Raw genomic sequence first — 16,913 nt, 5'->3', positions numbered from 1 at the left:
ATTGTAAATACAACCCATATTTATGTTTATTTATTTCCCCTTTTGTACTATTTGCACTCTGTTACAACACTGTACATAGCCATAATATCAAATTTGAAATGTCTATTCTTTTGTGTAATGTTTACTGTTCCTTTCTGATTGTTTATTTCACTTTTGTTTCTTATCTATATAACTTGCTTGGGGAATGTAAACATATGTTTCCTACGCCAATGAAGCCATTCGAATCGAAATTGAATTGAGAGAGAGAGGGAACGAGAGAAGGAGAGAGGAAGAGAGCGGAGGTCGGCGGGGATGGATTCGCACATTTACTATTACAATGACAGGGCTTGGAGAGTCCCCCGAGGCAACACAAGGTCAACTCCCAACAAAGGGCCACACACAGAGAGAGAGAGAGGTGGTCAGAGAGGTTTGTGCGATCAGTGAGGTGGTCAGGGTCAGTGGAAAGAGATAACCCACCACTCTGTCTAGGACCTCACTGCTACCAAATGCTCCCATTTGTCATCCAGGGGGTTTGTGTACTGTTTTCCAAATGGTTGGATGGTGAGGGTTGGTCATTGTGGACTGACTCCATTCATCAACACTACACAACAACATTGAGCTGGACTCTGACGAGCTGACGGAATTCTTGTACATAATCCGGTCTCATTTTTGACAAAGGTAGCCCCATGGCCCCCAACAACAGCTCTCAGCAAGAAATATGCTCCACTCCACTCCTTTTTCAGCGCTCATTCATTCAAAGGACAAGGCCGTGTCTATGCCCGTCTTTGAACTCAGAGCTAACATTATGGAGAGTTCAAAGCAGTGTTCCTCCACCTCAATGCCCTGTATTCTTCTACTGTATAGAGTCTTTCTCTCTCTCGCTCTCTGACAGCCAGAGACAAGGGATATAGAGAGATAGCGAACTCTAGAGCCACACAGACACTTTTGGTATCAGTTATCCTCCTAATGAAACTTTCGCTAATTCATTGTCAATTCCCCCAAGGCAAAACATAAAGAAAAATGTAACACAAAAACAATGTTTTAAGTGAGAAGTAGGGATTGGTCTGAAGCCGAAAAATGAAGGAAATTCACATGAAAGTGAATCCCCAAAAAGCTGATTCCTTTCCATTGGAGGCTGTTGTTTTTTTTGTTCTCCAGTTGCAACTAGTATTGTATTCATTTACATCGTTAATAGTTGTTGATTATAGCTACTGTGTCTCATTCTGGGGGATTCCATAATGTAACAATGTCTCAACAACCTTTAAATACCGTTAAAAGTTCTGTCACTCCAAGATACTATCACATAGTTGTCTATAAGTCTATTACTATTAGCCCTAAGGGGGCTAACTAAATCACCTCCCCAAACATTCCCAGGGGGCCGTTGGTTGTGTGAGCAGGGCTGGGGGCCCGGGGCCAAGCAGAGGCCCCCTGTGGGGACAGACGTATGTTTAGACAGGGTCTCTCTCTCACGGGATTAGGGTGGCCAGGGAAAGAAAACATCACATGCTAGGCTGGGCACTAGCTACACAAACATGAAGGGCCTGATGGCATGTCACACTGCTTTAATGCTAGGCTAGGCTACCTCTGGTTTCCAATCACTGGGAAATACTAGAGAATCATCCGTCTTGGGTTACAGGGAGCATGCTTGTCAGGATGGTTTGTTCTAGAGAGATATAGAGTGCGAAGGAGGAGAAAAGGCCATCTACCAAAGTCCCAACATTGCCATATGCTATGTGAGGACTATTCTAAATCTAAACATGATCAAATGTATTTTCCTGTGGTGAGAAGAACACATGCTCAGTTCATCCTTGTTCTCCAGAGTTTCACTACAAGCCCTTTAATTGTTCAGATAATTCGCTATCTTTTTTAATTATGACAGAGATGTAGAAGCATTCTGCCCGCTAGCATTCATAGCAATGCAGTTCTGAAATAGTGGGGGTCTATAAGCCAACCCAGGTCTCCCGGAGAGGGGCACAGCGCAGACATAGCGGGAGCCTGGTGCTGGGGTCGTGAGGCGGGGCATGCGTCACACTCTGAGCCATCGTTCCCAAAAGGCTGCAGCGACTGAGCAGGTGCGCATGTAAATGAGGGGACGGCAGCTGCTGCCTGGCCAGCGCTCCCTCCATCCCCCCATTTATGTGCCCTCCATGTCCCTCTTCATCCCTTTATCCCCAGGAGAATAGCTGGGGCCTGGGCTTCAGGCGTCTGAATGCCCCCCCCCCCCCCACACACATCAGCAGTGGAGGGGGTAGGATGAGTGGCTCCATTGTTTCTCCTCCCCATTCAGATCTAACCACAGGCAGGCCAGGCCAGGCCGGGAGCCTCCAAGCTGAGAGTGTGCATTCAGCTGGTAAACCTTCTCCTCTCTGTTCCTTCTTCCCTCTGTCCACAAACAAGTTTCTCCTCTCCTCTCCTCTCCTCTCCTCTCCTCTCCTCTCCTCTCCTCTCCTCTCCTCTCCTCTCCTCTCCTCTCCTCTCCTCTCCTCTCCTCTCTCCATCGGGCTCATCCCTGGTCTCTCTCTCTCCCTCTCGCCATCTGGCTCATCCCTGGCCTCTCTCTCTCTCTCTTTTTGGTCCTTAATTCGGTCTTCTTTTCACTTCCTCTTTATGGAGCCTTCGTACGGCTGACCGTCCTTTACTCCCCCCTCCTCAATATACCTTCTTTTGCTCTCGTTCCCACCAACTGTTTCCCCCCACTCTCTCTTTTCATGGCGTCCATAGGGTTGTCTGCTTTTGTAAGCCACCATATAAGGATTTATGACTCTCTCTCGACTGGGCCTTGGCTCCAAAAACCTCAAAGTCTGGGCCTGGGTGTTACTTTTCACTGGTCAACCCAAACATACTTAAACGATGCAGAGAGAGACACAAACAAAGCTGTCTGAAAGAAAGGAAATTGAACTGGTTTTGGAGGAGGGGGTGGGATGGAGAGTTAGTGGGAAGCCAGTGAACAGAGGAGGTTGCTGGTTTGGAAGGAATGTTGGTGTTTACTCTAAAAAAGCCCCCCCCCCCCAGTCTCCTGTCCCTATCCCTGAACCACAGTCCTCAATGGAGGCTCTTGGCAGCCTCACTTTACAGGGCTCTGCAAAAACTCACACCAGCTTTTTAAACCAGGCCCAGACCTGCCTGTTCATCACAAACAGCCCAATGTCTCACACTGGGGCCTCAAAGACAAATACATAAAGCACCCACTCCTCTGCCTCGGTCCACGTGGCCCCGCTGCTCAAACACACTCTGGCCCTGGCGTTTGAACAGAGTCAACCTCAGCACGCGCTAGCCAAGAATGCTAACCGTTTGCTCTTTAACTTGGCGAGAAGTCGACGAATAGGCCGTCAGCACAAAATACGTTTCACAGGACACCCACGGCTAACCGTCTTAAATGGCTCACACAGACTATAAAAGGGAAAAACAAAAGACACACAACTACTCTTCTAATTTGAACCGTTCAAAACAAACAGTGAAAGGCAGCTGCTACAACAGACTCCTGGCCACGTCATCCAGAGTACGCTAATCTTGGCAGCAGGTAAACTATCTGCTAGAAAGTTAAATAAAGAACAGTTGAAAAGAGGAGAAGAATCAGAAGCTGTTCAAATATCAGGTGTGCGGCAGGCCGGAGTGATGTTGTATAACAGGGGAACCTCTGTAATCAGGCTGATACTGTTGTTGTTATCCTGTGACTCTCGTCCCTCCCTGCCTGCCCCAGTAGCCTTCATTGTCCTGCTGAGATTGCTTTTCTTCCTGGCCACCAGTAGCCCGTGGCAAAGGGTCTGTGTGTGTGCTCATGTGTGTGTTTGTGTGCGTCTGTGCTGCAGTGTGCAGCGGGCGGCTGAGGATCAGCCCAGGCGGAGAGCAGATGTTGTCATGACACCTGACCTCGGGAGCAGACACCACTCTGGGGGTTTCTCCACTGTTGGGCCAATCTGCCATCTGTCACTCTCGGAGGTCACCATGCACAGAAAGGCACTGTGCTTTGAAGACACACAGGCACGCAGGCGTACACATGAACACACACACGCATATATAGACACACACACACAGAGACGTACAGGCTCCACTCTTCAATACAGCCTACGACAGCCTACCTATGTTCCCCATTCACCTACAGTATTGTAGTGTAGTTTCTCTAAAAGGGTCAAACACACAGCGCTGACTAACTGTAATTAGCACCCGGTGGCCGTCCTATCGCATCTGACCACTGAACATCAGCCGTCATTTTCTATTCATTTCCTGACGATTCGGGGAATGTTGAATCGCAAAACTCAGCAGATGATTAACTGCAGACGAGGGATGTTTAGGTTGGTCTGTCTGCGCTATAAGACAAAAAGAACACTTGACTGTTCCAATTAAATGTTCACCACGACACCATGAATCATTTTGAGAATTTAACCTCTTCAACACAGTATCGAGTATCGAGAAAGTGACAAACTTGACCATTTTGGGCCTGGAGCTAATTAAGTTTTTGGCTTTTCACAGTCCGTCTCTCTTTTACATGCCTCCTCCACCTCTCTCTAAACTGCCTCCAGCCTGGAGTCAAACTGTTCTAGGAACACTTTTTTCCCCTGCCTTGTTTTTCTCCACTCTCATTTCCTGGCTGTTTGGTGTCTGTGCCTCTGCTAAGTATCCTTTAGTCTTGTCTGATCAGTTTGAAAGCACTCCCTCAGGGCTTGCTGTGGTGCTGTGCCTCAGCCCCTCTCTCTCTCTAATCGTAGCTTCCCAGCCCACATCTGGTAGTGTTCATTAGAGGCCTGTTTATTTGGCCCCATTACTGACAGAGCCCATGGGAAAGGAACCGCTCCCCCAGGGACACAACACAGAGCAAGGGGCAGGAGGAGAGGCAGGGGATGCAGGGAGAGGCAGAAAGGAGATAGGAGGTGCAGGGGAGTTATGGTGAGACAGGAACAGGGAAGGAGGCTGCCTGGGGGATTTCTGACTCATGCTGCCTTCTCCTAATGACTGGTGGTGGTGTTGCTACTGCCTAGCCTGCTGCTTTACGAGACTGGGAACCTCTTAAGTGATTAAATGTGGCTGAAGGTGTGTGACACGGAAGCAGACCCTGACGAAGTAGTTACTGTACAGAGCTCAGTGTTGTGTTTGGTTGAGGTCTACCTATGAGAACATTTTATGAAGTTTAGGTGATTCAAACAGATGCTATTGGCTTTAGTTAAGACATAGTTTTACCCCATTCTTTTGCATTTTTAAAGGACCTCCTTATCACTCCATCCAGAAGAAAGCCATTAACTTATGTTTTGTGTTTTCTTTGTGAAGAGTATCCTGTGTGAATTTGTGTGTGTGTGAAAGTTCATAGAACACCTGCCGCTGTGAGGCAGTCTTCTGTTTGGAGTTGAATGGGAAAACCACAAGTAATCATGGGTATTATGGAGTGTGCTGCCTTGTGGGTAATGCAAGTCCCTTTTAGTTGTTCAGTTATGATCCACAGACAGACAGGTGGTCGGGCTCAAATTCATCAAATGAGGAAATGCTCCTCTATTGTTGTTTTCTCTCCTGCCTCGCTGCACACGCGCACACACACAGATGGCCTCGCTGTCAGTCATATTAGCAGGTGATCAAAATGTATGTGATTTTTCTTTGTTATGTGTCGCCCCTCAGACTCAAATATCTCTAATCCAGCGTTGAAGTTCCCCAACGTCAAGTCGCTTCAATCAGTCAGAAGTCAGAACAGTCAGCGGCTCAGTTCAGCCCCTCCTTCTCTCCACTGAGGTTTGTGCCAAAGGGAAGCCGACCCGGGCCCGGCGGCCCATGAAAGCCCAGGGCCCTGTGTGATGATATGATCACATACAATACAGCACCTTTTCTTCCCCCGGTCCTTCGAGGCTGTTTCCTGCGTCTGAATGAAAGGATGGGAGTGGGGGGTGGAGTGGTGGACTAAAATGCTGGGATTCATCTGCCTCGTAGCAAACAGAGGTTGCATTGAAGCATCATTGGCCAGGACAAGGGCTGGCTTTCATTCATGAGTTTCAAGTTCCTTGGTGTCTACATCACCAATGAACTATCATGGTCCAAACACACCAAGACAGTTGTGAAGAGGGCACGACAACACCTTTTCCCCCTCAGGAGACTGAAAAGATTTTGCATGGATCCCCAGATCCTCAAAAAGTTCTACAGCTGCACCATCGAGAGCATTCTAACCGGTTGCATCACTGCCTGGTATGGCAACTGCTCGGCATTTTACCGTAAGGCTCTACAGAGAGTAGTGTGTGCGGCCCAGTACATCACTGGGGCCAAGCTTCCTGCCATCCAGGACCTATATAATAAGCGGTGTCAACGGAAGGCCCAAAAAACTGTTAAAGACTCCAGACTGTTCTCTCTGCTACCGTACGGCAAGCGGTATCGTAGAGCCAAGTCTAGGACCAAAAGGCTCCTTAACAGCTTCTACCCCCAAGCCATAAGACTGCTGAACAATTAATCAAATGGCCAGCCGGACTACCGACTACCGGTCACCACCACACCACACATGCCAGGGAATGAATGGGCCTGCTTCTTATTTCACTTCAGTCAGAGAGTTTTAACACACACGTAGCTAGGCCATCTAGCTAGCTATCCAAAGGGGAATTCATTAAAGCCTGGACAAACACTTGAGAGAATGATTATCCGAGGTTATATCAGTTCCAGCTCTTTGAATACAGTGCCTGCAGATTAGAACATGTCATGGAAACCTTCGCCTCAGGCGCTAACTGGGCTATTTATGTCTTTCTGAAGGAGGGGAGACTGGCTGTTACTGCAGAAGACTTATTTCTCCAGGCAAGCAGGCTCACAGACAGGCAGCACAGGGGACATCTATGCTAAGGTTTGACTCTCCAAATACTGAGGCCTCAGCATGCATCATCACATCAAAGACTTCTCATCAGGCAAAATGTATGCACTACATAGGGAATAGGGCCCCATTTTGGACACAATCTGAGTACAGGACAGGTTGATGAGTGACAGACAGACAGCAATATTGCTCAAAATACCCTGGCTCAGTCTCATTCATACCACATCACCTCCAAATCTCCCTTCTCCAGTGGGGGACTAAGCCCTCCTCTGAAGCACAAGAGGTCACGTGACTCACTGTATCAATTGCCGGTCCAAAAAAAATACAGATATTTTGAGGAGTCTCTTCTGTTTTCCTGCCGACTGAGGCACAGTATGTGAACCCTGGGCACGGCAGCCCTCTCCAGACAGTGCATCTCTCATCTCCCTGGCTGAGGCTCTGAAGCTAAGCCCCTTGATTCTAGCCATCCTAGAGTGTGGATCATATCTCTCTCTTGGGTTCTTATTGGCCCTACACTGCACTGCTTTCTGTTACTGTCATGTCAGCTTACTAGATGAGAGGCCTCCTTCAGATAAACTACCCTGGCCTGCCCTGATCCCAGTAGCTCTCATTCACCAGTCCAGATATGAGGGAGGACCTCAGTATTCATGGCATGGAATGTAAAGTAGGCATCCTACAGTACTACACTGAACAAAAATATAACCGCAATATGCAACCATTTCAACGATTTTACTGAGTTACAGTTCATATAAGAAAATCAGTCAATTGAAATAAATGAATTAGGCCCTAATCTATGGATTTCACATGACTGGGAATACAGATATGCATCTGTTGGTCACAGATACCTTAAAAAAAAGGTAGGGGCATGGATCAGAAAACCAGCCCTTTGCCTCATGCAGCGCGACACATGTCCTTCACATAGAGTTGATCAGGCTGTTGATTGTGCCCTGTGGAATGTTGTCCCACACCTGTGTAATGATCATGCTGTTTAATCAGCTTCTTGATATGCCACACCTGTCAGGCAGATGATCTTGGCAAATGAGAAATGCTCACTAACAGGGTTGTAAACAAATATGTGCACAAAAGTTCCAGAGAAATAAGCTTGTTGTGCGTATGGAACATTTCTGGGATCTTTTATTTCAGCTCATGAAACATGGGACCAACACTTTACATGTTGTGTTTATATTTTTGTTCAGTGTATATAAAACTGAAGCATTGGATGGCACTTTACCTGGGAATACTACTTGTCTCGACTTCAGAGTGGCATTGTTTTAATTGAGGTGAAGGAAGTTCGTGATCCTGTCAGGAATGGGAACATGGCCGTGGAAATACACTTTCTGTATGCTCGAGGAAGGAATTTCATGGAGACCATCAAAACATATAACGTAGCCTATATTATTCAGACAGGTTGCAACACAGACAGACGCCACCAGACCTCACCAACCTGCTCTCTTCCGCTCTCTCTCAATTCAAAGGGATTTATTGGCAAGGGAAACATATTTTTACATTGCCAAAGCAAGTGAAATAAACAATCAAAAATGAACAGTAAACATTACACTCACAAAAGTTCCAAAGGAATGGAGACATTTCAAATGTCTTAATATGGCTATGTACAGTGTTGTAACAATGTGCAAATACTTAAAGTACAAAAGGGAAAATCAACATAAATATGGGTTGTATTTACAGTGTTGTTTGTTCTTCACTCGTTGCCCTTTTCTTGTTGCAACAGGTCACACATCTTGCTGCTGTGATGCACACTGTGGTATTTCACCCAATAGATATGGGAGTTTATCAAAATTGGATGTGTTCGAGAATATTTTGTGGGTCTGTGTAATGTAAAGGAAATATGTGTCTCTAATATGGTCATACATTTGGTAGGAGGTTAGGAAGTGCAGCTCAGTTTCCACCTCAAATTGTGGCGGTGTGCACATAGTCTTCTCTTGAGAGTTAGGTCTGCCTACGGCGGCCTCTCTCAGTAGCAATGCTCACTGAGTTCTCTCTCTCTCTCTCTCTCTCTCTCTCTCTCTCTCTCTCTCTCTCTCTCTCTCTCTCTCTCTCTCTCTCTCGCTCTCTCTCTCTCGCTCTCTCTCTCGCTCTCTCGCTCTCTCGCTCTCTCTCTCGCTCTCTCGCTCTCTCTCTCTCATATCAAACCCCCAATATGAGGCCTTGGGTCTACTGTATCTTATGGGTTCATGGGTCTTCATTAGGCCTAATTTATAACCTGAAAAGACTGAAGGGATCATGCCAATTAACCCACCTGGATGTGGTGAGTCCTCCAGGCATTAACTTATGTTGTCAACAATTCAGTGGGACCTGCCACACAATTCTTTGATTTTGAAAAGACAAAGCAAGCCAGTTTAGCCTACATGGTGAGAAACGCTTGAACATTCAGTGGAAGATTGTGGAAAAAAACTAGCAGCATTGTTGACATTAGGCCACGGTATTAGAATCTGATAGGGTGCACTTAGCTTGCTCTGTTGAATGTTCCCATTTTAGTCATCATTTCTCACATCACAGCCCTGTTTAAAGTTTGCCCAAACATACTGTATACCCATAAACAAACATTTCCAACATTGAACACTAGAGAAGACACAACACAACCTCTGACCTCTGCCTGTACATTCCAGACACATTGTGGGATTGTCAACTCTTGTTACCGTGGGATAATACAAAAAATGAAGGCATAGTAAAAGATACACAAAAGGAAGGCGTAGTAAAGAGAAAATATCAGCCCTCTCCAAAAAATGTGGTGCTCCAGTCTAGCAGGCCACTAATCACAATCTCCATGTTTAATTAGGAGAGTCTGAGGACAGTGACAGGCACAATGATGGCTTTGTGGCCCAACAAGGGGGGCGAAACACTGCCAGACACAATTAAGATGTGGCCCAGAGCCAAAATGGCTGCCTGGGCCTGCAGGAGCCAAGAGCCGACCTGCCCTGATTGAGCCTCTGCGCCAGCCCAGTTTCATCCCACTCCACTGCAGCTCAGTAAGGCAACACTGGCACTCAAATAACAGGCTGGAAACAGAGCCAATGTTCAGGTAGCCTTTGTGCAACAGGGGGTAAGAGGGGTCAGGGGACAATAGAAGTTCTACATGTCGTTGATGTAGAAGAGCTACTGAACGCTTTGTATTGACCTGCTCATTTCACTTTAAAAATGGAGAACAGCAACAACAACCTCACATATGCATTACAACTTGTTTACTAATTTACAGTCTCTTTATGTATCTGTTCACAATTATGAAACCATCCAGTCTAATTACCCTCTACTTCCATCTGTCCTTCAGATGAAAATCTCTCAGAGAGAGAAAGCCCATTCAACAATCAACAGGGGGACAAAACCCCTTGAGCAGGGGGCGGGGGGAAGGACAGGGGCTGCAGCCAGAACTCACTGGGAAGCATCACCCAGATTAGTCACACAGAATTAATCTGACTGGAGAACAATGGCCGCCGAGCTTCTGGCAAAGCCCAGCTGTCGCTCCGTGAAAGAAAAGAGAAACAAGATTTAGGACTAAGAGTGAGTGTCTCCAACAGAGACTTCTGCCGGAGAGAGGGGAGAGGGAGCCTGCATTCAGTAGCAGTGGGCTGGGCTGAGCAGGCTGCGAGACACACAGACACAGCGACCCCCCCGGTGCAGTCCTCTTCAAAACCCACACATCTCATTCATTCGCTGGCCCAGGCCTAGGTTGTAATTGTCTTCCAAGAATAGGCATGTGCTACTCTCTTAGACAACTGAAAATGCCTTCAGAGGCCCAAGCTAAGCCTCAACTCAACATGATAAAATTAAACAACTTCATGTTCTTGGATATGTAATTTACTAAATGCTCTCTGGAATGTATAATGTGTGTTTTATGCAGGTGTTTGCTGTGCATATTTATTTCATGTAAAATAAAGGGATTTGAAACTTACTTGCACTCTCCATTTCCATCAGCCGTGGCCTCACACCTCCCCAGGTTCAAACACGACTCGGTGGACATAGAGCATCTTAGGCCTGCAAACAGAATGAGTCAATACACCACACACACAACCTCTTAATTCTTTTCACAATTGAGAAGATTTTGATACAGTCATCAATGGATGGTTTTGGAAAAGCAACAAGACGTGAACAAAATAACATCCAAATGCTTGAGTATTAAACAACAGAAATACCCTTCATGATGATGATTGTATGGACTAGGTGTGACTACTGCCACCTTGAAGTGCAGTTTGTGGTGAATGAGACTTGACACACCGGTAGGCGCATTCTTCCCTTTGCAGCTGTCCCAAAGAATGTACAATATTTGGGGAGTAACATAGCGCTGCAAAATGGTTCTGTGTAACTCGACTCAAACCTGCCTCAATGGTTAAGGCTCGAGTTTTCATATTCCTGTGAAGTTATGGGCTGAACAGTGAACTTTCTTGCAAACGCAGAGCGAATGGCGCAAGCCGCATCTGTGAGCCGAGAGCACAACGGTTAGTGCTATCCAGGATCCTATGATGACAATACAATATCCTGCCTGGCTATCTGTAAATACAAGATAAATGTGAAGGTGCAATATGCAGAAATTGCTCCACCATTTCCTGGTTGCAAAAATTCTAATTGTTTGCCTAATTTCAGTTTATGTGACAAAACAAGAATGTATAGTGTACAAAATCATTGTACCACCTAAAGCGCTGCGAAATATATTTTCAATAACCAAAAATATTGTATTTTCAGCTGTTTGAAGCTGGTGTACAAAACCGAAAGTAAAATGCAAAAACTAAACTTAAGAACTGTAATTATAGAAATAGCGCACATAGAAGAGATCTACCACGTCTTAGACTTGCTTTCATTGAGAATGACAGATCTATAACTCACATTTCTATGTCAATTTGGTGGGGTCACCCACAAAGTTACATATCCTCCTGAGATCCATAATTTCTGTCCTCTAGTGGACATCAGATCTTGGTCCGTACCTGAGGCCATACAAGCCACTTTATTGAGTCCTGTTGTCCCCTTGAGAGGACATCCTTGCCAACTTTATCTTCCTGGTTCTTAAAATAATGTCTGCTTCACATTTTATGGAAATTTAAAAAGTGTGTGTAATTATAATTTATCATTTTTGTGAGTTTGATATTTAAATTGTTTCTAGTAAGTGAACATCTCAGGAATAGTTAAGTGAGTAGTCAGGACTGTGTCACATTAAATAATAGTTAAATAAGAGCTTATCAGGAAATATCCTCTGTAGTGGACACCCGGATATCGCAACTATGTTTTTCACCTACTGTACCCACTGACTGTAATGTAAATGTTATCATATTTACGTCCTAATGACCACTAAAGAGGGCAATTTTGCACTTAAAATAACTGATAAACAACATTTAAAAATAATAATAATAATGTTGGTAACATGTTTTCTTTCTTCACCTCAAACACTTATTTGATGTAAAAAATATTTATATATATATACACAGTACCAGTCAAAAGTTTGGACACACCTACTCATTCATGGGTTTTTCTTTATTAAGACATCAAACCATGAAATAACACATATGGAATCATGTTGTAACCAAAAAAGAGTTAAACAAAATTAGATTCTAATTCAAAATATATTTTAGATTCTTCAAAGTTGCCACCCATTTCCTTGATGACAGCTTTGCACACTCTTGGTATTCTCTCAACTAGCTTCATGAGGAATGCTTTTCCAACTGCCTTGAATGAGTTCCCACATATGCTGAGCACTTGTTGGCTGCTTTTCCTTCACTCTGCGGTCAAACTCATCCCAAATAATCTCAATTGGGTTGAGGTCGGGTGATTGTGGATGGCAGGTCATCTGATGTGGCACTCCATCATTCTCCTTCTTGGTCAAATAGCTGTTACACAGCCTGGAGGTGTGTTGGGTCATTGTCCTGTTGAAAAACAAATTATAGTCCCACTAAGCACAAACCAGATGGGATGGCGAATCAAGGCATAATGCTGTGGTAGCCATGCTGGTTAAGTGTGCCTTGAATTATAAATAAATCACAGACAGTGTCACGAGCAAAAGCACCCCACACCATCACACCTCCTCCTCCATGCTTCACGGTGGGAACCACACATGCGGAGATCATCCGTTCACCTACTCTGCGTTCACAAAGACACGGCGGTTGGAACCAAAAATCTCAAATTTGGACTCATCAGACCAAAGGACAGATTTCCACCGGTCTAATGTCCATTGGTCGTGTTTCTTAGCCCAAGCAAGTCTCTTCCTATTATTGGTGTCCTTTAGTAGTGGTTTCTTTACAGCAATTCGACCATGAAGGCCTGACTCCTATGAACAGCTGATGTTGAGATGTGTCTGTTACTTGCACTCTGAGGCATTTTTTTGGGCTGCAATCTGAGGTGCATTTAACTCTAATGAACGTATTCCCTGCAGCAAAGGTAACTCTGGGTCTTCCTTTCCTGTGGCGGCCCTCATGAGAGCCAGTTTCATCATAGCACTTGATGGTTCTTGCGAATGCACTTGAAGAAACTTTCAAAGTTCTCGAAATTTTCAGGATTGACTGACCTTCATGTCTTAAAGTAATGACGGACTGTCATTTCTCTTTGCTTATTTGAGCTGTTCTTGCCATAATATGGCCTTGGTCTTTTACCAAATAGGGATATCATCTGTATACCACCCCCACCTTGTCAAAACACAACTGATTGGCTCAAACGCATTAAGGAAAGAAATTCCACAAATTAACTTTTAACAAGGCACAATTGTCAATTGAAATGCATTCCAGGTGACTACCTCATGAAGCTGGTTGAGAGAATGCCAAGAGTGTGCAAAGCTGTCATCAAGGCAAAGGGTGGCTACTAATAATCTCAAATATAAAATATATTTTGATTTGTTTAACACTTTTTTGGTTACTACTTGATTCCTTATGTGTTATTTCATAGTTTAGTGTTGATGTCTTCAATATTATTCTACAATGTAGAAAATAGTAAATATGAAGAATAACCCTTGAATGAGTAGTTGTGTCCAAACTTTTGACTGGTACTGATATATATATATATATATATACAGTTGAAGTCGGAAGTTTACATACACTTAGGTTGGAGTCATTAAAACTCGTTTTTCAACAAATCCACACATTTCTTGTTAACAAACTATAGATTTTGCAAGTCGGTTAGGACATCTACTTTGTGCATGACACAAGTAATTTTCCCAACAATTGTTTACAGACAGATTATTTCACTTATAATTCACTGTATCACAATTCCAGTGGGTCAGAAGTTTACATACACTAAGTTGACTGTGCCTTTAAACAGAGATGAATGTACTTTGGTGCGAAACGTGCAAATCAATCCCAGAACAACAGCAAAGGACCTTGTGAAGATGCTGGAGGAAACAGATACAAAAGTATCTATATCCACAATAAAACGAGTTCAATATCGACATAACCTGAAAGGCCGCTCAGCAAGGAAGAAGCCACTGCTCCAAAACCGCCATAAAAAAGCCAGACTACGGTTTGCAACTGCACATGGGGACAAAGATCATACTTTGGGAGAAATGTCCTCTGGTCTGATTAAACAAAAATAGAACTGTTTGGCCATAATGATCATTGTTATGTTTGGAGGAAAAAGGGGTAAGTTTGCAAGCCGAAGAACACCATCCCAACCGTAAAGCACGAGGGTGGCAGAATCATGTTGTGGGGGTGCTTTGCTGCAGGAGGGACTGGTGCACTTCACAAAATACATGGCATCATGAGGGAGGAAAATTATGTGGATATATTGAAGCAACATCTCAAGACATCAGTCAGGAAGTTAAAGCTTGGTCGAAAATGGGTCTTTCAAATGGACAGTGACCCCAAGCATACTTCCAAAGTTGTGGCAAAATGGCTTAAGGACAACAAAGTCAAGGTATTGGAGTGGCCATCACAAAGCCCCGACCTCAATCCTATAGAAAATGTGTGGGCAGAACTGAAAAAGCATGTGCAAGCAAGGAGGCCTACAAACCTGACTCAGTTACACCAGCTCCGTCAGGAGGAATGGGACAAAATTCACCCAACTTATTGTGGGAAGCTTGTGGAAGGCTACCTGAAACGTTTGACCCAAGTTAAACAATTTATTAAAGACAATGCTACCAAATACTAAATTAGTGTATGTAAACTTCTGACCCACTGGGAATGTGATGAAAGAAATAAAAGCTGAAATTAATAATTCTCTCAACTATTATTCTGACATTTCACATTCTTAAAATAAAGTGGTGATCCTAACTGACCTAAAACAGGAACTTTTTACTTGGATTAAATGTCAGGAATTGTGAAAAATTGAGTTTAAATGTATTTGGCTAAGGTGTATGTAAACTTCCGACTTCAACTGTGATATATACATACATATATATATATATATATATATATATATATATATATATATATATATATATATATATATATATAAATAATCGGGTCTCATGAGCATATTGCAAAGAATGAAAACTGATGCTGGAATATATTCTTAACTGTCACATTTTAAGACGCAATTTTAAGTAATACCCTCAAAAATAAGATGCCTCTGAAGTTCGAATGCAACAAGTGCAACATTCTGAGATCGTTCTACAATCAATGTCACTTCTTCCCATTTGTTCTTCCCTGCACATCAGCATTTACTGTGCACTAATACGATTTTATATGAGTGAATTCATGGAAAACATCTACGTAATAAATGTACAATTTCACTTATTTTATGAAATTGTATCCACTGTGTATCGAACAAAACACGGTTGAATATTGTTATTGCGCTTACCTCGTGTTAGAGCAATAAGCGACAACAGGAAAGTTAGTTTCACAAAGAAATGATGCATTCCTTCTTTTCTGATTTAAAATTGATGTATAATTCCAATTGGAGTTATCATAGATCCTGTTAATTTTCCTCTTCGACAGTTAAAAAAACTTCCAATTCATCATTTCATAGATCCAAAAAAGTAAACGTTTGCGGCGTGTCTCTAAACTTCGTACATGCGATGTTTTCACTCCAGCTTCGGAGTTGTAAATGACTCAATTCCCGTAACCACATACAGGGGCGTTATGGTTCCGCGCCACTAGGTCTACTTCGCCCACGACAGCTATTCATTATTTTATTTAATCTAGAAATGTTCTGAGGGGGAGTGGGAAAATACGCCCACCCTGTAAAACTATAAAAGTATCACATTTTTTAAAAATATATATATATATATATCCCAGGCGTTTCCTGTTGGTAGATTTAGCAATCACTGACAAAACAGATACTTTAAAGCGACAGTATATAGAATTTCCAGTAAATCTAAGCTAATTTCTATTAATAAAAACATAAATATAACAGAATGAATCTTCAATTAAACCAGGTTAAAACAGTTAACCCTTAGTTTGGAAGAATATGTAGTTTGTGTTATGTATGTCTTATGTCATAACCAATTTATAACCAAATTAAGGACATATTCCTACATTGTTTATATTTTTGTTGGTGGCCCACACTTTTATTGTATGCTCATTTTACAGTGTGGCTTTCACATCACTAAAATACAGATGTAGAAGCGAGTCTTATCTTTAAGCAGCCCAAGTGAAGGTGTTCTCTGGTTACTATCATTTCCACATACTCAACATACAGACAAAATCATTCTGTTTTGCTCTCATACTTTTGGGAAATGTGTTTGTTTTTCACAGAGGTATTCATGATTAACATATGTTATCTAGCATGTGAACCATGATAACAGATCTAATCCACCATAGCTGGAAAGTAAACGCTGACAGTAGGCCTGAAACAGATAAATACATTCTGGTTGTGCTTAATCAGCAAACACAGAGCAGGTCAGATTTCAAATTTATTCCATCCAATAACACGTTGACATATAATCCTTTGTATCTTTTTTTAAATCCTTTGTTACGGATATGGGCTTTGCAATGTCTAAATATCATGGGTAAAAATCAAGAAGGCCCTTAATGAGAATGTTTTAGTAGTTTTATGGTGACTTTGGTTTCTTAGGCTGGTATGTGTATCCTAAATGGGTCAGATCACAATCAGATCGTCAGTACAAATGTCAACTTCCATTCCCAAACAACATTCATTCATTTCTAAATTTAGCAATAATTAATTTGGAACTAATCATAACCAAAAAGAAGGGAAATATTTGCAACTGGTGTTTTTTATGCCTGCAGGGCTTAATTTGTTCAGTGGTGAATCCATATTTCTGTATGACATTTAAAGG

General features: G+C 43.2%; 1 protein-coding gene across 2 annotated transcripts in view; it reads right to left on the bottom strand.

Moving 5' to 3' along the window:
* Positions 1-15,702, bottom strand: part of LOC120063122 (neurogenic locus notch homolog protein 1-like) — a 44,429-nt gene extending 28,727 nt beyond the window's left edge. For both annotated transcript variants that reach the window (XM_039013299.1, XM_039013300.1), the window contains exons 1-2: positions 15,476-15,702; positions 10,657-10,738 (exon numbers count right to left, since the gene is read on the bottom strand). In XM_039013299.1, coding sequence (XP_038869227.1) covers positions 10,657-10,738; positions 15,476-15,533 — 140 coding nt within the window. In that variant the 5' untranslated portion in view covers positions 15,534-15,702. The remainder of the gene's footprint in view (positions 1-10,656; positions 10,739-15,475) is intronic.
* Positions 15,703-16,913: the final 1,211 nt, after the last annotated feature.

Source organism: Salvelinus namaycush, chromosome 18, assembly GCF_016432855.1.
Source record: "Salvelinus namaycush isolate Seneca chromosome 18, SaNama_1.0, whole genome shotgun sequence".
Taxonomy (NCBI): domain Eukaryota; kingdom Metazoa; phylum Chordata; class Actinopteri; order Salmoniformes; family Salmonidae; genus Salvelinus; species Salvelinus namaycush.
This window is presented reverse-complemented; position numbering and strand designations above follow the sequence as displayed.